This window comes from Salmo salar, chromosome 14 (genome assembly GCF_965601325.2).
Source record: "Salmo salar chromosome 14, fSalSal1, whole genome shotgun sequence".
NCBI classification, from domain to species: Eukaryota; Metazoa; Chordata; class Actinopteri; order Salmoniformes; family Salmonidae; genus Salmo; species Salmo salar.
The window spans coordinates 106,200,784-106,223,597 of NC_138304.1; the positions used below are offsets into that span (position 1 = coordinate 106,200,784).

At 44.1% G+C, this 22,814-nt stretch overlaps 1 protein-coding gene across 1 annotated transcript in view; it reads left to right on the top strand.

Annotated features, from left to right (window-relative positions):
* Nucleotides 1–22,814, top strand: part of csmd2 (CUB and Sushi multiple domains 2) — an 854,766-nt gene that overhangs the window by 489,236 nt on the left and 342,716 nt on the right. Inside the window, 6 exon segments of the mRNA XM_082961372.1 lie at nucleotides 8,774–8,989; nucleotides 12,742–12,930; nucleotides 16,043–16,132; nucleotides 16,945–17,280; nucleotides 17,283–17,327; nucleotides 21,531–21,657. Of these exon segments, the coding sequence (XP_082817498.1) occupies nucleotides 8,774–8,989; nucleotides 12,742–12,930; nucleotides 16,043–16,132; nucleotides 16,945–17,280; nucleotides 17,283–17,327; nucleotides 21,531–21,657 (1,003 nt within the window).

The following is a 22,814-nucleotide window of genomic DNA, read 5'->3' on the forward strand; positions in this document are numbered from 1 at the left end:
AAATACAAATACCTCATAAATGCTATAACTTCAATTTCTCAAACATATTACTATTTTACACCATTTTATAGATACACCTCTCCTGAATCGAACCACGTTGTACGATTTCAAAAAGGCTTTACTGCAAAAGCAAAACATTAGATTATGTCAGGAGAGTACCCTGCCAAAAATAATCACACTGCCATTTTCAAAGCAACTAGCATGCATCACAAATACCCAAAACACAGCTAAATGCAGCACTAACCTTTGACAGCGCTACAATTTACAAAATTACTATTCGAAAACATTGGTCAAATATAATATTGTCATTCAAAGAATTATAGATTAACATCTCATGAATGCAACCGCATTGCCAGATTTAAAAATAACTTTACTGGGAAATTACACTTTGCAATAAACGAGGTGCTATGCTCAGAAAAATAGGCTAGGCGATACAGGTTAGCGCCATCTTGGAGTCATCTAAAATGAAATATACTATTGTAAATATTTACTTACCTTTGATTATCTTCATCAGAAGGCACTTCCAGGAATCCCAGGTCCACAACAAATGTAGTTTTGTTCGAAAAAGTTAATAATTTATGTCCCAATACCTCCTTCTTGTTAGCGCGTTCCGAAGGCTACTCATAATGTACGAGGCGCGCGGGACTTATCGTCACGAATGTGCAAAAAATATATATTTACGTTCGTTCAAACATGTCAAACGTTGTATAACATAAATCTTTAGGGCCTTTTTCAATCAGAGCTTCAATAATATTCAAGGCGGACGATTGCATTGTCTTACTAAACGTTTCGGAAGGAGAGGGTACCCACGGGCGCTCGCGTCATAGTAGTAATGGCCCTCCCCCTATGACCAACTTTCCAGGCCTCTCGTTCGGTCAGTTTCTACCGGAGAAGACTCAAACATCTTTGTAAAGACTGTTGACATCTAGTGGAAGCCTTAGGAAGTGCTAAATTAATCCTAACTCACAGTGTGTTTCATAGGCAAAGTGTTGAAGGTGATTCCACAAATCAGATTTCCACTTCCTGCATGGAATCTTCTCAGGTTTTGGCCTGCCATTTGAGTTCTGTTATACTCACAGACACCATTCAAACAGTTTTAGAAACTTTAGAGTGTTTTCTATCCAAATCTACTATATGCATATTCTAGTTACTGGGCAGGAGTAGTAACCAGATTAAATCGGGTACGTTTTTTATCCGGCCGTGCAAATACTGCCCCCTAGCCCCAACAGGTTTTAATGGTGTCATTTAGTAGTGGTTTCTTTGCAGCAATTCCACCATGAAGGCCTGATTCACGCAGTCTCCTCTAAACAGTTGATGTTGAGATGTGAATGACTGTTACTTGAACTCTGTGAAGCATTTATTTGGGCTGCAATTTCTGAGGCAGGTAACTCTAATAAACTCTGCAGCAGAGGTAACTCTGGGTCTTCCTTTCCTGTGGCGGTCCTCATGAGAGCCAGTTTCATTATTGCGCTTGATGGTTTTTGTGACAGGACTTGAAGAAACTTTCAATATTCTTGAATTTTTTTAGATTACCTGACCTTCATGTCTTAAAGTAATGATGGACTGTCATTTCTCTTTGCTTATTTGAGCTGTTCTTTCCATTATATGAACTTGGTCTTTTACCAAATATGGCTATCTTCTTTATACCACCCCTATCTTGACTCAACACAACTGATTGGCTCAAACGCTTTAAGAAGGAAAGAACTTCCACAAATTAACTTTTAACAAGGCACACCTGTTAATTGAAATACATTCCAGGTGACTACCTTATTATGCTGGTTGAGAGAATGCCAAGGGTGTGCAAAGCTGTCATCAAGGCAAATGGTGGCTACTTTACCACCGATAAATCCACTATAATTGAGAATTTCAATAAGCATTTTTCTACGGCTGGCTATGCTTTCCACCTGGCTACCCATACAGCGGTCAACAGCACTGCACCCCCCACAGCTACTCACCCAAGCCTTCCCCATTTCTCCTTCTCCCAAATCTAGTCAGCTGATGTTCTGAAAGAGCTTCAAAATCTGAACCCTTACAAATCAGCCGGGCTAGACAATCTGGACCATTTCGTTCTAAAATTATCTGCCGAAATTGTTGCAACCCCTATTACTAGCCTGTTCAACCTCTCTTTCGTGTCGTCTGAGATTACCAAAGATTGGAAAGCAGCTGCGGTCATCCCCCTCTTCAAAGGGGGGGACACTCTTGACCAAACTGCTACAGACCAAATCTATGCTACCCTACCTTTCTAAGGTCTTCGAAAGCCAAGTCAGCAAACAGATTACTGACCATTTCGAATCCCACCGCACCTTCTCCACTATGCAATCTGGTTTCAGAGCTGGTCATGGGTGCACCTCAGCCACGCTCAAGGTCCTAAACGATATCGTAACCGCCATCGATAAGAAACAATACTGTGCTGCCGTATTCATTGACCTGGCCAAGGCATTCGACTCTGTCAATCACCACATCCTCATCGTCAGACTGAATAGCCTTGGTTTCTCAAATGATTGCCTCGCCTGGTTCACCAACTACTGCTCTGATAAAGTTCAATGTGTCAAATCGAATGGGCTGTTGTCGTGCCTCTGGCAGTCTCTATGGGTGTGCCACAGGGTTCAATTCTTGGGCCAACTCTTTTCTCTATATACATCAATGATGTCGCTCTTGCTGCTGGTGAGTCTCTGATCCACCTCTACGCAGACAATACCATTCTGTATACTTCTGGCCCTTATTTGGACACTGTGTTAACAACCCTCCAGACGAGCTTCAATGCCATACAACTCTCCTTCCGTGGCCTCCAACTGCTCTTAAATACAAGTAAAACTAAATGCATGCTTTTCGATTGCTGCCCGCCCGTCCAGCATCACTACTCTGGACGGTTCTGACTTTGTATATGTGTACAACTACAAATACCTAGGTGTCTGGTTAGACTGTAAACTCTCCTTCCAGACTCACATCAAACATCTCCAATCCAAAGTTAAATCTAGAATTGGCTTCCTATTTTGCAACAAAGCATCCTTCACTCATGCTGCCAAACATACCCTCTTAAAACTGACCATCCTACCAATCCTCGACTTTGGCGATGTCATTTACAAAATAGCCTCCAACACCCTACTCAATAAACTGGATGCAGTCTATCACAGTGCCATCCGTTTTGTCACCAAAGCTCCATATACTACCCACCACTGCGACCTGTATGCTATCGTTGGCTGGCCCTCGCTCCATACTCGTCGCCAAACCCACTGGCTCCAGGTCATCTACAAGACCCTGCTAGGTAAAGTCCCCCCTTATCTCAGCTCACTGGTCACCATAGCAGCACCCACCTGTAGAACGTGCTCCAGCAGGTATATCTCTCTGGTCACCCCCAAAGCCAATTCCTCCTTTGGCCGTCTCTCCTTCCAGTTCTCTGCTGCCAATGACTGGAACGAACTACAACAATCTCTGAAACTGGAAACACTTATCTCCCTCACTAGCTTTAAGCACCAGCTGTCAGAGCAGCTCACAGATCACTGCACCTGTACATAGCCCATCTATAATTTAGCCCAAACAACTACCGCTTCCCCTACTGTATTTATTTATTTTGCTCCTTTGCACCCCATTATTTCTTCTTTGCACTTTCTTCCACTACAAATCTACCATTCCAGTGTTTTAATTGCTATATTGTAATTACTTTGCTTCCATGGCCTGTTTATTGCCTTTACCTCCCTTATCTCACCTCATTTGCTCACATTGTATATAGACTTATTTTTCTACTGTATTATTGACTGTATGTTTTGTTTATTCCATGTGTAACTCTGTGTTGTTGTATGTGTCGAACTGCTTTGCTTTATCTTGGCCAGGTCGCAATTGTAAATGAGAACTTGTTCTCAACTTGCCTACCTGGTTAAATAAAGGTGAAATGAATAAATAAATAAACTTTGAAGAATCTCAAATACAATTTTTAATTTTTTTATTTGGTTACTAAATGATTCCATTTGTGTTATTTCATAGTTTTGATGTCTTCACTATTATTCTGCAATGTATAAAATAGTACAAAATTATGAAAAGCCCTTTAATGAGTAGGTGTGTCCAACATTTTGAACTGTACTGTATATATGTATAAAATCCCTTTTGTTTATATTGGACTCCCTTGTGGAAATACATGATGGGTAATTGTGTTGTTTGCGTACTAAAATACGCCAACACAACCATTGTCATCGACATTTGTCTTCTTCCCCTGGTGAAGACTGTTGAAGTCAATAGACTTCAATAGAAGGCTGGTAAAGGATGGTGAAGGCTGGTGAAGGCTGGTGAAGTCTATTGAAGTCTATTGAAGGCTGGTGAAGTCTACTGAAGGCTACTGAAGGCTGGTGAAGGCTGTTGAAGGCTGCTAAAGACTCCTAAAGGCTGCTGAAGGCTGCTGAAGGCTGCTGAAGGCTGGTGAAGGCTGGTGAAGGCTGGTGAATGCTGTTGAAGGCCGTTGAAGGCCGTTGAAGGCCGTTGAAGTCCATTGAAGTCCATTGAAGGCTGGTGAAGGCAGGTGAAGGCTGGTGAAGGCTAGTGAAGGCTGTTGATGGCTTGTGAAGGCTGGTGAATGCTGGTGAAGGCCGTTGAAGGCCGTTGAAGTCCATTGAAGTCCATTGAAGGCTGGTGAAGGCTGGTGAAGGCAGGTGAAGGCTGGTGAAGGCTAGTGAAGGCTGTTGATGGCTTGTGAAGGCTGGTGAATGCTGGTGAAGGCCGTTGAAGTCCGTTGAAGTCCATTGAAGTCTATTGAAGGCTGGTGAAGGCTGGTGAAGGCTGGTGAAGGCTGGTGAAGGCTGGTGAAGGTGGGTGAAGGCGGGTGAAGGCGGGTGAAGGCGGGTGAAGGCGGGTGAAGGCTGTGGAAGGCTGGTGAAGGCTGGTGAAGGCTGGTGAAAGCTTGTGAAGGCTGGTGAAGGCTATTGAAGGCTGGTGAAGGCTGTTGAAGGCTGTTGAAGGCTGTTGAAGGCTGTTGAAGGCTGCTAAAGGCTGCTAAAGCCTGCTAAAGGCTGCTAAAGCCTGCTAAAAGCTGCTGAAGGCTGCTGAAGGCTGCTGAAGGCTGCTGAAGGCTGCTGAAGGCTGGTGAAGGCCGTTGAAAGCCATTGAAGGCTGTTGAAGTCCATTGAAGGCTGGTGAAGGCTGGTGAAGGCTGGTGAAGAATGGTGAAGGCTGGTGAAGGCTGGTGAAGGCTGGTGAAGGCTGTTGATGGCTGTGGAAGGCTGTGGAAGGCTGGTGAAAGCTGTTGAAGGCTGGTGAAGGCTGGTGAAGGCTGGTGAAGGCTAGTGAAGGCTGTTGAAGGCCGTTGAAGGCCGTTGAAGTCCATTGAAGTCCATTGAAGGCTGGTGAAGGCGGGTGAAGGCGGGTGAAGGCTGTGGAAGGCTGTGGAAGGCTGTGGAAAGCTGTTGAAGGCTGGTGAAGACTGGTGAAGGCTGGTGAAGGCTGGTGAAAGCTGTTGAAGGCTTGTGAAGGCTGGTGAAGGCTGGTGAAAGCTGTTGAAGGCTTGTGAAGGCTGGTGAAGGCTGGTGAAGTCTATTGAAGGCTGGTGAAGGCTACTGAAGGCTGTTGAAGGCTGTTGAAGGCTGTTGAAGGCTGCTAAAGGCTGCTAAAGCCTGCTAAAGGCTGCTAAAGCCTGCTAAAAGCTGCTGAAGGCTGCTGAAGGCTGCTGAAGGCTGGTGAAGGCCGTTGAAAGCCGTTGAAGGCTGTTGAAGTCCATTGAAGGCCAGTGAAGGCTGGTGAAGAATGGTGAAGGCTGGTGAAGGCTCGTGAAGGCTGTTGATGGCTGGTGAAGGCTGGTGAAGGCTGGTGAAAGCTGTTGAAGGCTTGTGAAGGCTGGTGAAGGCTGGTGAAAGCTGTTGAAGGCTTGTGAAGGCTGGTGAAGGCTGTTATTTTGCTTTTATAACACAGAACCACAGTCTACTCAGATTCCATTGTTCTCTCAGAGTGGCTCCTGCCCTCTCCTGTAGTTTACACGTTTTATTAGACTTCCAATTACAGCTCCTTGTCGGGAATTGTGTTTGTGCAGTTGAAGGAATACAGCCAAGCAAACCCTAAAATAGGTTCTACTGTCACGTTGGCATGAAGGATCGGGAGACAGACGCAGGAATGCATAAGAAGTGTTTTTATTTTACCCAAATTACAGCGTGCCGACCAAACAAACACGTAACAAAACACAGGGTTGAAACCCAAACAAAAGAGCGGGGAGTACCTCGAATAAATAACACACGATAATTAACACACGGGGCGAGACCTGTAATCATCTGGCAATCCACAAGGGCACGAAAGCCCAAAACACACAGCGCAGGTACTCACACGCACTAACAGACATTGTAACAATAATGGACCGTCCAATGGAAACCAAAGGGCACATATATACAAATACTAACCAGTGGGAATAGGGGACAGGTGTGTGTGATGAAAGTTCCAGAGGGATCTGTGACATCAGCTTTATTTGATACAGCCAAGCCAACACGAAAATAGATTCTACTGTATGTGATACAGCCAAGCCAACACTAAAATAGATTCTACTGTATTTGATACAGCCAAGCCAACACTAAAATAGATTCTACTGTATTTGATACAGCCAAGCCAACACTAAAATAGATTCTACTGTATTTGATACAGCCAAGCCAATGCTAAAATAGATTCTACTGTATTTGATACAGCCAAGCCAATGCTAAAATAGATTCTACTGTATTTGATACAGCCAAGCCAACACTAAAATAGATTCTACTGTATTTGATACAGCCAAGCCAACGCTAAAATAGATTCTACTGTATTTGATACAGCCAAGCCAACGCTAAAATAGATTCTACTGTATTTGATACAGCCAAGCCAATGCTAAAATAGATTCTACTGTATTGGATACAACAAAGCCAATGCTAAAATAGATTGTACTGTATTTGATACAGCCAGCCAAGCGGCGAGATCGCCGCCCCTGACACGAGATCGCCAGCCACGCTTGCTACTGTATTGTCGCCGCCATACGAGCCCGGACAGCCAAGCCACGCTAAAATAGATTCTACTGTATTTGATACAGCCAAGCCAACGCTAAAATAGATTCTACTGTATTTGATACAGCCAAGCCAATGCTAAAATAGATTCTACTGTATTTGATACAGCCAAGCCAACACTAAAATAGATTCTACTGTATTTGATACAGCCAAGCCAACGCTAAAATAGATTCTACTGTATTTGATACAGCCAAGCCAACGCTAAAATAGATTCTACTGTATTTGATACAGCCAAGCCAACGCTAAAATAGATTCTACTGTATTTGATACAGCCAAGCCAACGCTAAAATAGATTCTACTGTATTTGATACAGCCAAGCCAACGCTAAAATAGATTCTACTGTATTTGATACAGCCAAGCCAACGCTAAAATAGATTCTACTGTATTTGATACAGCCAAGCCAACGCTAAAATAGATTCTACTGTATTTGATACAGCCAAGCCAACGCTAAAATAGATTCTACTGTATTTGATACAGCCAAGCCAACGCTAAAATAGATTCTACTGTATTTGATACAGCCAAGCCAACGCTAAAATAGATTCTACTGTATTTGATACAGCCAAGCCAACACGAAAATAGATTCTACTGTATTTGATACAGCCAAGCCAACACTAAAATAGATTCTACTGTATTTGATACAGCCAAGCCAACGCTAAAATAGATTCTACTGTATTTGATACAGCCAAGCCAACGCTAAAATAGATTCTACTGTATTTGATACAGCCAAGCCAACGCTAAAATAGATTCTACTGTATTTCATACAGCCAAGCCAACGCTAAAATAGATTCTACTGTATTTGATACAGCCAAGCCAACGCTAAAATAGATTCTACTGTATTTGATACAGCCAAGCCAACGCTAAAATAGATTCTACTGTATTTCATACAGCCAAGCCAACGCTAAAATAGATTCTACTGTATTTGATACAGCCAAGCCAACACTAAAATAGATTCTACTGTATTTGATACAGCCAAGCCAACGCTAAAATAGATTATACTGTATTTGATACAGCCAAGCCAACACTAAAATAGATTCTACTGTATTTGATACAGCCAAGCCAACACTAAAATAGATTCTACTGTATTTGATACAGCCAAGCCAACGCTAAAATAGATTCTACTGTATTTGATACAGCCAAGCCAACGCTAAAATAGATTCTACTGTATTTCATACAGCCAAGCCAACGCTAAAATAGATTCTACTGTATTTGATACAGCCAAGCCAACGCTAAAATAGATTCTACTGTATTTCATACAGCCAAGCCAACGCTAAAATAGATTCTACTGTATTTGATACAGCCAAGCCAACGCTAAAATAGATTCTACTGTATTTCATACAGCCAAGCCAACGCTAAAATAGATTCTACTGTATTTGATACAGCCAAGCCAACGCTAAAATAGATTCTACTGTATTTCATACAGCCAAGCCAACGCTAAAATAGATTCTGAAAGGTTCCATCAACTGTTAGAAACCATCAGATTCAGCTGTACAAACACATGATCCATGCTGACTCTTCTCCTGCTCTGTCTCTCTCTCTCTCTCTGTCTCTATCTCTCTCTCTCTGTTTCTCTCTCTCTCTATGTTTCTCTCTCTCCTGCCCAACAGGAAGAAAGTAGCTGACTCTTCTCCTGCTCTCTCTCTCTGTCTCTCTCTCTCTCTCTCTCTCTGGTTCTCTCTCTCTCTATGTTTCTCTCTCTCTCTCTCCTGCCCACCAGGAAGAATGTAGCTGACTCTTCTCCTGTTCTCTCCCTCTCTCTCTCTCTCCTGCCCCAACAGGTGTCCAGTTCACCTTCCATACATTCCACCTAGAGTCTCCCCATGACCACCTGTTGGTGACAGAGAACGGCAGCTTCCCCGAGCCCCTGTGGAGACTAACAGGCTCAACACTGCCCCCTACCCTCAGTGCAGGCCTGTATGGGAACTACACCGCTCAGATTCGCTTCCTCTCAGACTTCTCGGTCTCCTACGAGGGATTCAACATCACCTTCTCAGGTAGGGGTTGGGGCAGCATTCTCAGGTAGGGGTTGGGGCAGCAATCTCAGGTAGGGGTTGGGGCAGCATTCTCAGGTAGGGGTTGGGGCAGCATTCTAAGGTAGGGGTTGGGGCAGCATTCTCAGGTAGGGGTTGGGGCAGCATTCTCAGGTAGGGGTTGGGGCAGCATTCTCAGGTAGGGGTTGGGGCAGCATTCTCAGGTAGGGGTTGGGGCAGCATTCTCAGGTAAGGGTTGGGGCAGCCTCTGCTTGTGATTGAAAGTGAACATTGATTCAGCTAGAGTGAGGGAAAAAAAGTAGTTGATCCCCTGCTGATTTTGGTACGTTTGCCCACTGATAAAGAAATGATCAGTCTATAATTTTAATGGTAGGTTTATTTGAAGTGAGAGACAGAATAACAACAAAAAAATCTAGAAAAACGCATGTCAAACATGTTATAAATTGATTTGCATTTTAATGAGGGAAATAAGTATTTGACCCCCTCTCAATCAGAAAGATTTCTGGCTCCCAGGTGTCTTTTATACAGGTAACGAGCTGAGATTAGGAGCACACTCTTAAAGGGAGTGCTCCTAATCTCACCTTGTTACCTGTATAAAAGACACCTGTCCACAGAAGCAATCAATCAATCAGATTCCAAACTCTCCACCATGGCCAAGACCAAAGAGCTCTCCAAGGATGTCAGGGACAAGATTGTAGACCTACACAAGGCTGGAATGGGCTACAAGACCATCGCCAAGCAGCTTGGTGAGAAGGTGACAACAGTTGGTGCGATTGTTCGCAAATGGAAGAAACACAAAAGAACTGTCAATCTCCCTCGGCCTGGGGCTCCATGCAAGATCTCACCTCGAGGAGTTTCAATGATCATGAGAACGGTGAGGAATCAGCCCAGAACTACACGGAAGGATCTTGTCAATGATCTTAAGGCAGCTGGGACCATAGTCACCAAGAAAACAATTGGTAACACACTACGCCGTGAAGGGCTGAAATCCTGCAGCGCCCGCAAGGTCCCCCTGCTCAAGAAAGCACACATACATGCCGTCTGAAGTTTGCCAATGAACATCTGAATGATTCAGAGGACAACTGGGTGAAAGTGTTGTGGTCAGATGAGACCAAAATGGAGCTCTTTGGCATCAACTCAACTCGCCGTGTTTGGAGGAGGAGGAATGCTGCCTATGACCCCAAGAACACCATCCCCACCGTCAAACATGGAGGTGGAAACATTATGCTTTGGGGGTGTTTTTCTGCTAAGGGGACAGGACAACTTCACCGCATCAAAGGGACGATGGACGGGGCCATGTACCATCAAATCTTGGGTGAGAACCTCCTTCCTTCAGCCAGGGCATTGAAAATGGGTCGTGGATGGGTATTCCAGCATGACAATGACCCAAAACACACGGCCAAGGCAACAAAGGAGTGGCTCAAGAAGAAGCACATTAAGGTCCTGGAGTGGCCTAGCCAGTCTCCAGACCTTAATCCCATAGAAAATCTGTGGAGGGAGCTAAAGGTTCGAGTTGCCAAACGTCAGCCTCAAAACCTTAATGACTTGGAGAAGATCTGCAAAGAGAAGTGGGACAAAATCCCTCCTGAGATGTGTGCAAATCTGGTGGCCAACTACAAGAAACATCTGACCTCTGTGATTGCCAACAAGGGTTTTTTCCACCAAGTACTAAGTCATGTTTTGCAGAGGGGTCAAATACTTATTTCCCTCATTAAAATGCAAATCAATTTGTAACATTTTTGACATGCGTTTTTTTCTGGATTTTTTTGTTGTTATTCTGTCTCTCACTGTTCAAATAAACCTACCATTAAAATTATAGACTGATCATTTCTTTGTCAGTGAGCAAATGTACAAAATCAGCAGGGGTTCAAATACTTTTTTCCCTCACTGTAGATCAGAGATACTATATCTCTCACCATATAGATCAGAGATAATATATCTATTACCACATAGATCAGAGATAATATATCTCTCACCATATAGATCAGAGATACTATATCTATTACCACATAGATCAGAGATACTATATCTATCACCATATAGATCAGAGATACTATATCTATTACCATATAGATCAGAGATACTATATCTCTCACCATATAGATCAGAGATACTATATCTATTACCATATAGATCAGAGATACTATATCTATTACCATATAGATCAGAGATACTATATCTATTACCACATAGATCAGAGATACTATATCTATTACCCATATAGATCAGAGATACTATACCTCTCACCATATAGATCAGAGATACTATATCTATTACCACATAGATCAGAGATACTATACCACTCACCATATAGACGAGAGATAATATATCTATTACCATATAGATCAGAGATAATATATCTATTACCATATAGATCAGAGATACTATATCTATTACCATATAGATCAGAGATAATATACCTCTCACCACATAGATCAGAGATACTATATCTATTACCACATAGATCAGAGATACTATACTCCTCACTGTATAACTGTAGGAGCATGTCTTCTTATTTGTCGCGAAGGACCATGAGATAGAGCTATAAAGCTTTACAGAGGAATATTTGGATAATACTGAGAGAATAACCTATTGTAGGATGTAATGCGTTTGTAGATCCACCAAAAAAAACGAATATGAGTGTCTGTGTGTATTTGTGTGCCTCCCTATTCGTCTAGAAGGAACATGAAACTATCTTGTTCCCAGATCTGTTTTGGTTTTTTTTGTCTTGTGGTTGTTGTCATGCCACAATGACCATATGAGTCACACAGCACACACTGATCTGGTACCAGACTAGTTTCAATGAGCCAGATAGGAAGACAGGCTACCATTGAAACTGAGCTAAAGTGAGCTCTGAAAATATTGAGACAGTAACACGTTTTTGTTGTTGTTGTTGAGTTGGCTCTGTACTCAGGCACATAATGATTGCGTCACAATTGTGACTTTACAAACTTGTCGGATGCATCTGCAGTTTGTTTTGGTTGTGTTTCAGATTATTTTGTGCCCGATAGAAATTAATGGAAAATAATGTATTGTGTCATTTTGGAGTCACTTTTATTACATAAGAACAGCATATATAGGAACACTTGACAACCAGTGTCATAACCATGTCATAACCATGTCATAATATGTCATAACAGCTGACATAACTTTAGAAACATATTATATTCTTATTGAACAATAAAAGTGACTCCAAAATGACACAATATATTATTTACCATTCATTTCTATTGGGCACCAAATAATCTGTAACACAACCAAAACAAACATCAAATGAAACCAACAAGTTTGTAGAGTCACAAGCTTGATGTAATCATTGCGTGCTATGAATATAGGACCATATACTGAACTTTTTACTACTTTAATACACACAGAAGAAGTGAATTTGTCCCAATACATTTAGTACCCCCCATTTTAAAAGACTATGTGCAAAAAAAGTGTTTTCATTTCTTAACGGTTCACCCGATAGGGATGAAATTACCCTCAAATTAAAGATGACAGTCAACCGTATCAAAATCCAAAGTGCTGGAGTACAGATCCAAAACAACAAATCACTGTCCCAATACTTTTGGAGCTCACTGTAAATAGACGGTACAGCTGACTGTTTCGGTGATCATGGATCAACTACAACAAATCCTATTGCAATGTATTATGGGTATCCGCAAAAAACAAATATGAAGTTGTCATCCTCACTAATGAAATATCCCTTTCTCCTCATCCTCTCCTCTCCTCTCCTCTCCTCTCCTCTCCTCCAGAGTATGACCTGGAACCTTGTGAAGACCCGGGCGTTCCTCCCTACAGTACCCGTAAAGGGTTACAGTTTGGGGTGGGAGACGTGCTCATCTTCTCCTGTTTCCCTGGTTACCGTCTGGAGGGGCCGGCGAGGGTGACGTGTCTTGGTGGGCGGAGGAGGGTGTGGAGCTCCCCTCTGCCAAGGTGTGTTGGTAGGTGGTCACATGATTTAATTTGGCTTTGTTCACCCCCCCCACCCCCCCCCCAACCGACCTCACATCATCGACACCTCGCCCAATCATGTACAGTACATCAATTTATACACACCTCATGTTCACTTACATCCATCCAGAAGACTGTCCTGCAAAACCTTCCCACAACCTTCAATTCAACGTTATATACCGCCACGTACCCTGATACACACTATCATACACTTCCCCTTCAACCACGTGTACAATCCCATACCGCACCAGAGAGTACTACTCATCAGGCTGGATTATGGAGATACAGAGAGTGGATTATGGAGATATAGAGAGTAGATTATGGAGATATAGAGAGTGGATTATGGAGATATAGAGAGTGGATTATGGAGATATAGAGAGTGGATTATGGAGATATAGAGAGTGGATTAAGAAGATATAGAGAGTGGATTATGGAGATATAGAGAGTGGATTATGGAGATATAGAGAGTGGATTATGGAGATATAGAGAGTGGATTATGGAGATATAGAGAGTAGATTATGGATATATAGAGAGTGGATTATGGAGATATAGAGAGTGGATTATGGAGATATAGAGAGTGGATTATGGAGATATATAGAGTGGATTAAGAAGATATAGAGAGTGGATTAAGAAGATATAGAGAGTGGATTATGGAGATATAGAGAGTGGATTATGGAGACATAGAGAGTAGATTATGGATATATAGAGAGTGGATTATGGAGATATAGAGAGTGGATTATGGAGATATAGAGAGTGGATTATGGTGATATATAGAGTGGATTATGGTGATATATAGAGTGGATTATGATGGTATATATTGTGGATTATAGAGATATATAGATTGGATTATGGAGATATATAGATTGGATTATGGTGATATATAAAGTGTATTATAGAGATATAGACAATGTATTATAGAGAAATAGAGAGTGGATTAAATGGTTAGAATGAGTGAGTTCTACAAAAGTCCAGTGCCACAACAAGAACAAAAAAACAGCATATTTTATGAGTAGGGGTACTCAAATCTCACCGAATGATGTCCAGAGAACTGCTGTTTTTCTTTTCTACTTGATAATTAAATCCACCCACTTGGTGTCCCATTCTAAATCAGTTCCTTATTAGACAGGAGGAATGATAGTCAGCAGTGGAACTTGCTTCGAGATCCAGATTAAAATTCAATGGTAATGTAGTGTTAAAATGAGCCCCTAACTGGAGAACCAGTGGAATAATACCAAGAGGAAAAAAGGCTTAAACTGTTACATTGAAATAGAGAAATACACTACATGACCAAAAGTATGTGGACACCAACTGGTCGAACATCTCATTACAAAATCATGGGCATTAATATGGAGTTGTTCCCTCCTTTGCTGCTATAACAGCCTCCGCTCTTCTGAGAAGACGTTCCACTAGATGTCCTCTTGGCGTTGTCACGCAGAAACAGGAAAGGGCCTTCCCCAAACTGTTGCCACAAAGTTGGAAGCACAGAATCGTCTAGAATATCATTGTAAGCTGTAGCGTTAAGATTTGCATTCACAGGAACTAAGGGGCCTGAACCATGACATACCTACAGCCCCAGACCATTATTCCTCCTCCACCAAACTTTACAGTTGGCACTATGTATTCGGGCAGGTAGGGTTCTCTTGGCATCCGCCAAACCCAGATTTGTCCGTCGGACTGCCAGATGGTGAAGCGTGATTCATCACTCCAGAGAACGTTTTTCCACTGTTCCAGATTCCAATGGCGGCGAGCTTTACACCACTCCAGCCAACGCTTGGCATTGCGCATGGTTATCTTAGGCTTGTGTGCTGCTGCTCGGCCATGGAAACCCATTTCATGAAGCTCCTGACAAACAGTTATTGTGCTGACGTTGCTTCCAGAGGCAGTTTGGAACTCGGTAGTGAGGGTTGCAGCCGAGGACAGACAATTTTTACTTATTACACGCTTCAGCACTCGGCGGTCCCGTTCTGTGAGCTTGTGTGGCCTACCACTTCGCGGCTGAGCCGTTGTTGCTCCTAGACGTTTCCACTTCACAGTAACAGCACTTACAGTTGACCAGGGCAGCTCTAGCAGGGCAGGAATTTTACAAACTGACCTGTTGGGAAAGGAGGCAACGCAATGGACAGTGTCACGTTGAAAATCACTGAGCGATTCAGTAAGGTCATTCTACTGCCAATGTTTGTCTATGGAGATTGCACGGTGTCCACATACTGCTGTGTGTATATAAAGTGTATCTCAGAGGCCAGATCTCCTCCAATTATAGTATGAAATGGCTCGCAGGGACCAACTTTAGAAAGTAATTTGTCTAAACGTTGAAATTTTGACGTTCCAGTTGAATTTTTTATTTTTTATTTTCTGTTATCTGGTCTTCTGCTTTTTCTATGTTTGGGAGAAACTGGGTCAGGCATCTACATGAATATGACTTGCCGGCTGGTTGGACGGTTTTCTGTTGTCCTTTTAATGGCACTGGATTTGAGTGGTTTTCTGTCTGCAGTCAGTTTCTATTTGTGTTTCTATTTGACAGATCAAAATACTGTAAAAGTGTAGAAAGGATCACAGATAGGTTGAACTCCATCCAGTCAGAGGTCACCAGTTCTCGTCTCTCCTACATTATCCTCCCCCCTGCATGTCTCCAGAGAAGCAGGTTTAAGTACATATACTGGATTATATTGATGTGTGATGTGTGACCCCTTTTTCTCTCTCTCTCTGTCTCTCTCTGTCTCTCTCTCTCTCTCTGTCTCTCTCTGTCTCTCTCTCTCTCTCTGTCTCTCTCTGTCTCTCTCTCTCTCTGTCTCTCTCTCTCTCCCTCCCTCCCCTCTCTCCCTCCCTCTCTCTCTCTCTCTCTCTCTCTCTCTCATTCTCTCCCTCTCCCTCCCTCTCTCTCTCTCCCTCCCCTTCTCTCCCACCCCCTCTCTCTCTCTCCCTCCCCCTCTCTCCCTCTCCCTCCCGCTCTCCCCCGTCTCTCCCTCTCTCTCTCTCCCTCCCTCTCTCCCCCTCTCTCTCTCTCTCTCTCTGTCTCTCCCCCCTCTCCCCTCTCCCCCTCCCCCCCACTCTCTCCCCCTCTCCCTCCCCCTCTCTCCCCCTCTCTCTCCCTCTCTCTCCTAGCTGAGTGTGGATCATCTGTGACTGGCATGCAGGGAGTGCTGCTGTCTCCAAACTACCCAGGTTATCCCTCCGTCCTCTCTCATTGTCCCTCCGTCCTCTCTCTTTATCACTCCGTCCTCTCTCGTTATCCCTCCGTCCTCTCTCGTTATCACTCCGTCCTCTCTCTTTTATCCCTCCGTCCTCTCTCTTTATCCCTCCGTCCTCTCTCTTTATCCCTCCATCCTCTCTCTTTTATCCCTCCGTCCTCTCTCATTATCCCTCCGTCCTCTCTCTTTATCCCTCCGTCCTCTCTCTTTATCCCTCCGTCCTCTCTCTTTTATCCCTCCGTCCTCTCTCTTTTATCCCTCCGTCCTCTCTCATTGTCCCTCCGTCCTCTCTCGTTATCCCTCCGTCCTCTCTCGTTGTCCCTCCGTCCTCTCTCTTTATCCCTCCATCCTCTCTCTTTATCCCTCCGTCCTCTCTCGTTATCCCTCCGTCCTCTCTCTTTATCCCTCCGTCCTCTCTCTTTATCCCTCCGTCCTCTCTCGTTATCCCTCCGTCCTCTCTCTTTATCCCTCCGTCCTCTCTCTTTTATCCCTCCGTCCTCTCTCATTTATCCCTCCGTCCTCTCTCTTTATCCCTCCGTCCTCTCTCTTTATCCCTCCGTCCTCTCTCTTTATCCCTCCGTCCTCTCTCTTTATCCCTCCGTCCTCTCTCTTTATCCCTCCGTCCTCTCTCATTGTCCCTCCGTCCTCTCTCGTTATCCCTCCGTCCTCTCTCGTTATCCCTCCATCCTCTCTCTTTATCCCTCCGTCCTCTCTCGTTATCCCTCCGTCCTCTCTCTTTATCCCTCCGTCCTCTCTCTTTATCCCTCCGTCCTCTCTCTTTATCCCTCCGTCCTCTCTCTTTATCCCTCCGTCCTCTCTCATTGTCCCTCCGTCCTCTCTCTTTATCCCTCCGTCCTCTCTCTTTATCCCTCCGTCCTCTCTCGTTATCCCTCCGTCCTCTCTCGTTATCCCTCCGTCCTCTCTCTTTATCCCTCCGTCCTCTCTCATTGTCCCTCTGTCCTCTCTCATTGTCCCTCCATCCTCTCTCTTTATCCCTCCGTCCTGCAGGTTTTGAGCTGTTGAAGTGTGAGGACCCGGGTGTTCCTCAGTTTGGTTATAAGAGTGAAGATAAGGGTCACTTCGCCGGCAGCACCGTGTGCTATAGCTGTGACCCTGGATACACCTTGAAGGGACCCCAGATCCTGACCTGTTTGAGGGGGAGAGGAGAGCCTGGGACAGCCCCCTGCCCTTATGTGTCGGTGAGTTTGTATGTCTGTGTGTCTGTGTGTGTGTGTGTGTGTGTGTGTGTGTGTGTGTGTGTGTGTGTGTGTGTGTGTGTGTGTGTGTGTGTGTGTGTGTGTGTGTGTGTGTGTGTGTGTGTGTGTGTGCAAGCAATCAGAAAATCATATAACCTTCCATTATGGGGGGCAACCAGGAAACTAACTTAAGTTTTAAAGCTACCATCTGACCTAAGATCAGTATTTTAGAGTACCATCCTACTCCATTCTCCCGTCTCATTAACGATTTAGTCATTTCCCAGTTTACCTATTTTGCATATGGCCTTGCCCACACGTAGCAACTTGGGAAAAAACATATCAGTTTAAAGAATAATTCTGAAGAATCTCAAATATAAAATATATTCTGGTTTGTTTAACACTTTTTTGGATACTACATGATTCCATATGTGTTATTTCATAGTTGTCACGTCCTGACCAGTGAAAAGGGTCATTTTGCCATAGTGGAATGGTCAGGGCGTGGCAGGGGGCGTGGCAGGGGGCGTGGCGGGGGGGGCGTGGCGGGGGGCGTGGCGGGGGGCGTGGCAGGGGGGGTTTGTTTGTGTTCTAGGGGAATGTGTTCAAGTTTTCATTTTCTATGTTTCGTTTTCCAGATTTGGCCGAGTATGGTTTCCAATCAGAGGCAGGTGTCTTTCGTTGTCTCTGATTGGAAGCCATACTTAGGCAGCCTGTTTTCCTTTGGGTTTTGTGGGTAGTTGTTTTCCGTTTTAGTCTTCGTACCTTACGGAACCGTTTTGTCGTTGTTTGTTTATTTTTGTTTAAATGTTCTCTAAAACAAAATACAAGTTAAGATTCGCACTATACCCGCTGCGCCTTGGTCTGTTCACTACGACGAATGTGACAATAGTTTTGATGTCTTCACTATTGAACTATGAATGGATCAGTGGTTCACCAATCAGGGCCTTGATTGGCTCAGTAACGAGGCGTGGTATTTAGGACGTCAGGCGTCATCCTGACAACTGGTGAACAGAAATGTTCTTGCAAACTTCCCATGAAACGTGCCTAGAACATTAAAAAAAAAATGTATATTTCGTTCTCTTTATGTTTGATTGAACATTGATTCAATATTCTCCTAACCCACAGAAATATGGAAACGTAGATGGTCTATCACAAAATTTGTCTAGAACGTGAATATCTTGTATTCTGAGAACAGAACAGATATGTTCTGTTTGACGTTAAGGGAATGTTTTTCTAACTTGCACATCAAAATGTTCTCAGAAGGTTTTCACTAACATAGAATGTTTCCGTTACTAACGGAAAAACTGGACACTCAAACATTACAGGAACATTACGGGTAACTTTACATTCTCTCTCCCAGGAATTGTTAGTTGGGTAGCCATGGTTTTGTGCTTTGACAGCAGATATGATCAGAGTTGAGAGAGAGAGAGACATAGAGAGAGACATAGCGAGAGACAAAGCGAGAGACATAGAGAGAGACATAGCGAGAGACAAAGCGAGAGAGAGACACACACAAAGAGAGAGACAGAGAGAGAGAGAGAGACATAGCGAGGGAGAGAGAGAGAGAGAGAGAGAGAGAGTGCTCAGCTACATAATACCAGGGTATATCTGGTGGTCTGTCTCCTCATGGCTACATAATACCAGGGTATATCTGGTGGTCTGTCTCCTCATGGCTACATAATACCAGGGTATATCTGGTGGTCTGTCTCCTCATGGCTACATAATACCAGGGTATATCTGGTGGTCTGTCTCCTCATGGCTACATAATACCAGGGTATATCTGGTGGTCTGTCTCCTCATGGCTACATAATACCAGGGTATATCTGGTGGTCTGTCTCCTCATGGCTACATAATACCAGGGTATATCCGGTGGTCTGTCTCCTCATGGCTACATAATACCAGGGTATATCTGGTGGTCTGTCTCCTCATGGCTACATAATACCAGGGTATATCTGGTGGTCTGTCTCCTCATGGCTACATAATACCAGGGTATTTCTGCTGGTCTTTCTGGAATAAGAGCAAGTGTATGTTGTGGTAGAAAGGGCAATAGAGGATCAAATGAATTTCATTCTCTATTTCTTGGAGGTCACTACAGTCAGGGGTGTGTGTGTCTCTGTGTGTGTGTGTGTGTGTGTCTCTCGTGTGTGTGTGTGTGTGTGTGTGTGTGTGTGTGTGTGTGTGTGTGTGTGTGTGTGTGTGTGTGTGTGTATCTGTGTGTGTCTGTGCGTCTGTGTGTGTGTGTGTGTGTGTGTGTGTGTGTCTGTGCGTCTGTGTGTGTATCTGTGTGTGTCTGTGTGTGTGTGTGTGCATGTGTGTGTGTCTGTGTGTGTGTGTGTGTGTGTGTGTGTGTGTGTGTGTGTGTGTGTGTGTGTGTGTGTGTGTGTGTGTGTGTGTGTGTGTGTGGTTTGTCTCTCGTTGTAACTTCAGACCTGGCTTACTGGGAGATGCTGCACATTGCTGTCTCCAATTCATCAACAAGATAGTGTATCAGGTTGTTCATGTATTGTTGTGTTTAAACTCAGGGCTCTGAAGGATTCACTGCTTATTGAGCCGTGAAACTAGACCTGTCACTTCTACTACCCCTTACATCCAAACGCACACACACACACACACAGACACACACACACACACACAGACACACACACATGCACACACACACACACACACACACACAGACACACACACACACACACAGACACACACACATGCACACACACACACACAGACACACACACGTGCACACACACACACAGACACACACACATGCACACGCACACACACAGACACACACACACGCACACACACACACACAGACACACACACGTGCACACTGCACACACACCCCTGACCATCCTAACCTGACAACATGTGAGTTGTGTCTTAAAACATGACAAGCCTGCCATTCCCCTTCATATCCCAGTACCACCATCCAACAGGATAAATTATATATTCCCCTTCATATCCCAGTACCACCATCCAACAGGATAAATTATATATTCCCCTTCATATCCCAGTACCACCATCCAACAGGATAAATTATATATTCCCCTTCATATCCCAGTACTACCATCCAACAGGATAAATTATATATTCCCCTTCATATCCCAGTACCACCATCCAACAGGATAAATTATATATTCCCCTTCATATCCCAGTACCACCATCCAACAGGATAAATTATATATTCCCCTTCATATCCCAGTACCACCATCCAACAGGATAAATTATATATTCCCCTTCATATCCCAGTACCACCATCCAACAGCAGCAATATAAATATTTTTTACAATCACTTTGGCACTAATTTCAGAACCTTGTGGACATGTTTCAAAACTCTAAACACAAAACTCAAAACGGTCATCACACACACTGATTGAAAATCATTGATTGAAACCAATAATAAAGGATTTGTAATTTCTTTTTTTATCCTGAAAAACTCTCCAGTCCTTAATAACGATGACAAGCATACCTCATAACATGATGCAGCCACCACTATGCTAGATAATGTGGAGAGTGGTACTCGGTGATGTGTTGTATTGGATTTGTCCCGAACATAACACTTTGTTTCACCTAGTTTAATCCTCGTCCCACTAGGAGGACTGGACTTCATCTCACTGACGTAGGTTTTGTTTTTTATTTCCATCTGTAGCCTCGTTATAATCAGCCAAAATAAGATCAAGGACTAAACGTGTGCACACAGTCCTATTGAATATGTGTTCACCCTACTGTCACTTCACTCTCCCTCTAAATATATAACATGAGATGGAAGACAAAATGAAATGATGAATCATACAATAACATTCATTTATTGAATTTTTCTTTAAGGCTAAAACTAAAATAAGCTTTTAACTTAAAAAGTAGCACATCAATTCACGGTAGTATAATAAAATAATATCACTATCTTACTTCCTTCTCTCTCTCTCTCTCTCTCTCTCTGTCTCTCTCCCTCTTTCCCTCTCTCTCCATCTCTCTCTCTGTCTCCTCCATTCTCCTCTCTCTCTCTCTGTCTCTCTCGCTCTGTCTCTCTCTGTCTCTCTCGCTCTGTCTCTCTCTCTCTCTCTCCTCCACTCTCCTCTCTCTCTCTCTCTCTCTGTATCTCCTCGACTCTCCTCCACTCTACTCTTTCTCCTCCACTCTGTGCAATCTCTCTCTCTATGTGTCTCCTCCACTCTACTCTCTGTCTCTGTCTCTCTCTCTCTCTCTCTCTAGCGGAGTGTGGAGGAACCATCAAGGATGAGCCTACAGGTCGAATATTGTCTCCAGGTTACCCAGCTCCATATGAACATAACCTGCACTGTGTCTGGAGCATCGAAGCGGCACCAGGAAGCACCATCGGGTCAGTACCTTAACTCAGTCATCCTCCTCCTCCTCTTCCTCCATCGGGTCAGTACATTAACTCAGTCATCCTTCTCTTCCTCCATGGGGTCAGTACATTAACTCAGTTCTCCTCCTCTTCCTCCATGGGGTCAGTACATTAACTCAGTTCTCCTCCTCCTCTTCCTCCATGGGGTCAGTACATTAACTCAGTTCTCCTCCTCCTCCTCCTCTTCCTCCATGGGGTCAGTACATTAACTCAGTTCTCCTCCTCCTCTTCCTCCATGGGGTCAGTACATTAACTCAGTTCTCCTCCTCCTCCTCCTCTTCCTCCATGGGATCAGTACATTCACTCAGTTCCCCTCTTCCTCCATGGGATCAGTACATTCACTCAGTTCTCCTCCTCCTCCTCCTCCATGGGATCAGTACATTCACTCAGTTCCCCTCCTCCTCCATGGGATCAGTACATCAACTCAGTTCTCCTCCTCCTCCATGGGATCAGTACATTCACTCAGTTCCCCTCCTCCTCCTCCTCTTCCTCCATGGGATCAGTACATCAACTCAGTTCTCCTCCTCTTCCTCCATGGGATCAGTACATTAACTCAGTTCCTCTCTTCCTCCATGGGATCAGTACATTAACTCAGTTCCCCTCTTCCTCCATGGGATCAGTACATTCACTCAGTTCCCCTCCTCCTCCTCCTCTTCCTCCATGGGATCAGTACATTCACTCAGTTCCCCTCCTCCTCCTCCTCCTCCTCCATGGGATCAGTACATTCACTCAGTTCCCCTCCTCCTCCTCCTCTTCCTCCATGGGATCAGTACATTAACTCAGTTCCCCTCCTCCTCCTCCTCTTCCTCCATGGGATCAGTACATTAACTCAGTTCCCCTCCTCCTCCTCCTCTTCCTCCATGGGATCAGTACATTAACTCAGTTCCCCTCCTCCTCCTCCTCTTCCTCCATGGGTTCAGTACATTCACTCAGTTCCCCTCCTCCTCTTCCTCCTCCTCCATGGGATCAGTACATTCACTCAGTTCCCCTCCTCCTCCTCCTCTTCCTCCATGGGATCAGTACATTCACTCAGTTCCCCTCCTCCTCTTCCTCCTGTTTACTGTTTGTTAGGGTTGTTGATTCAATGGTGGATGAAGGACGTCACTTTAGAGTATTGGCCTTCACCTGAG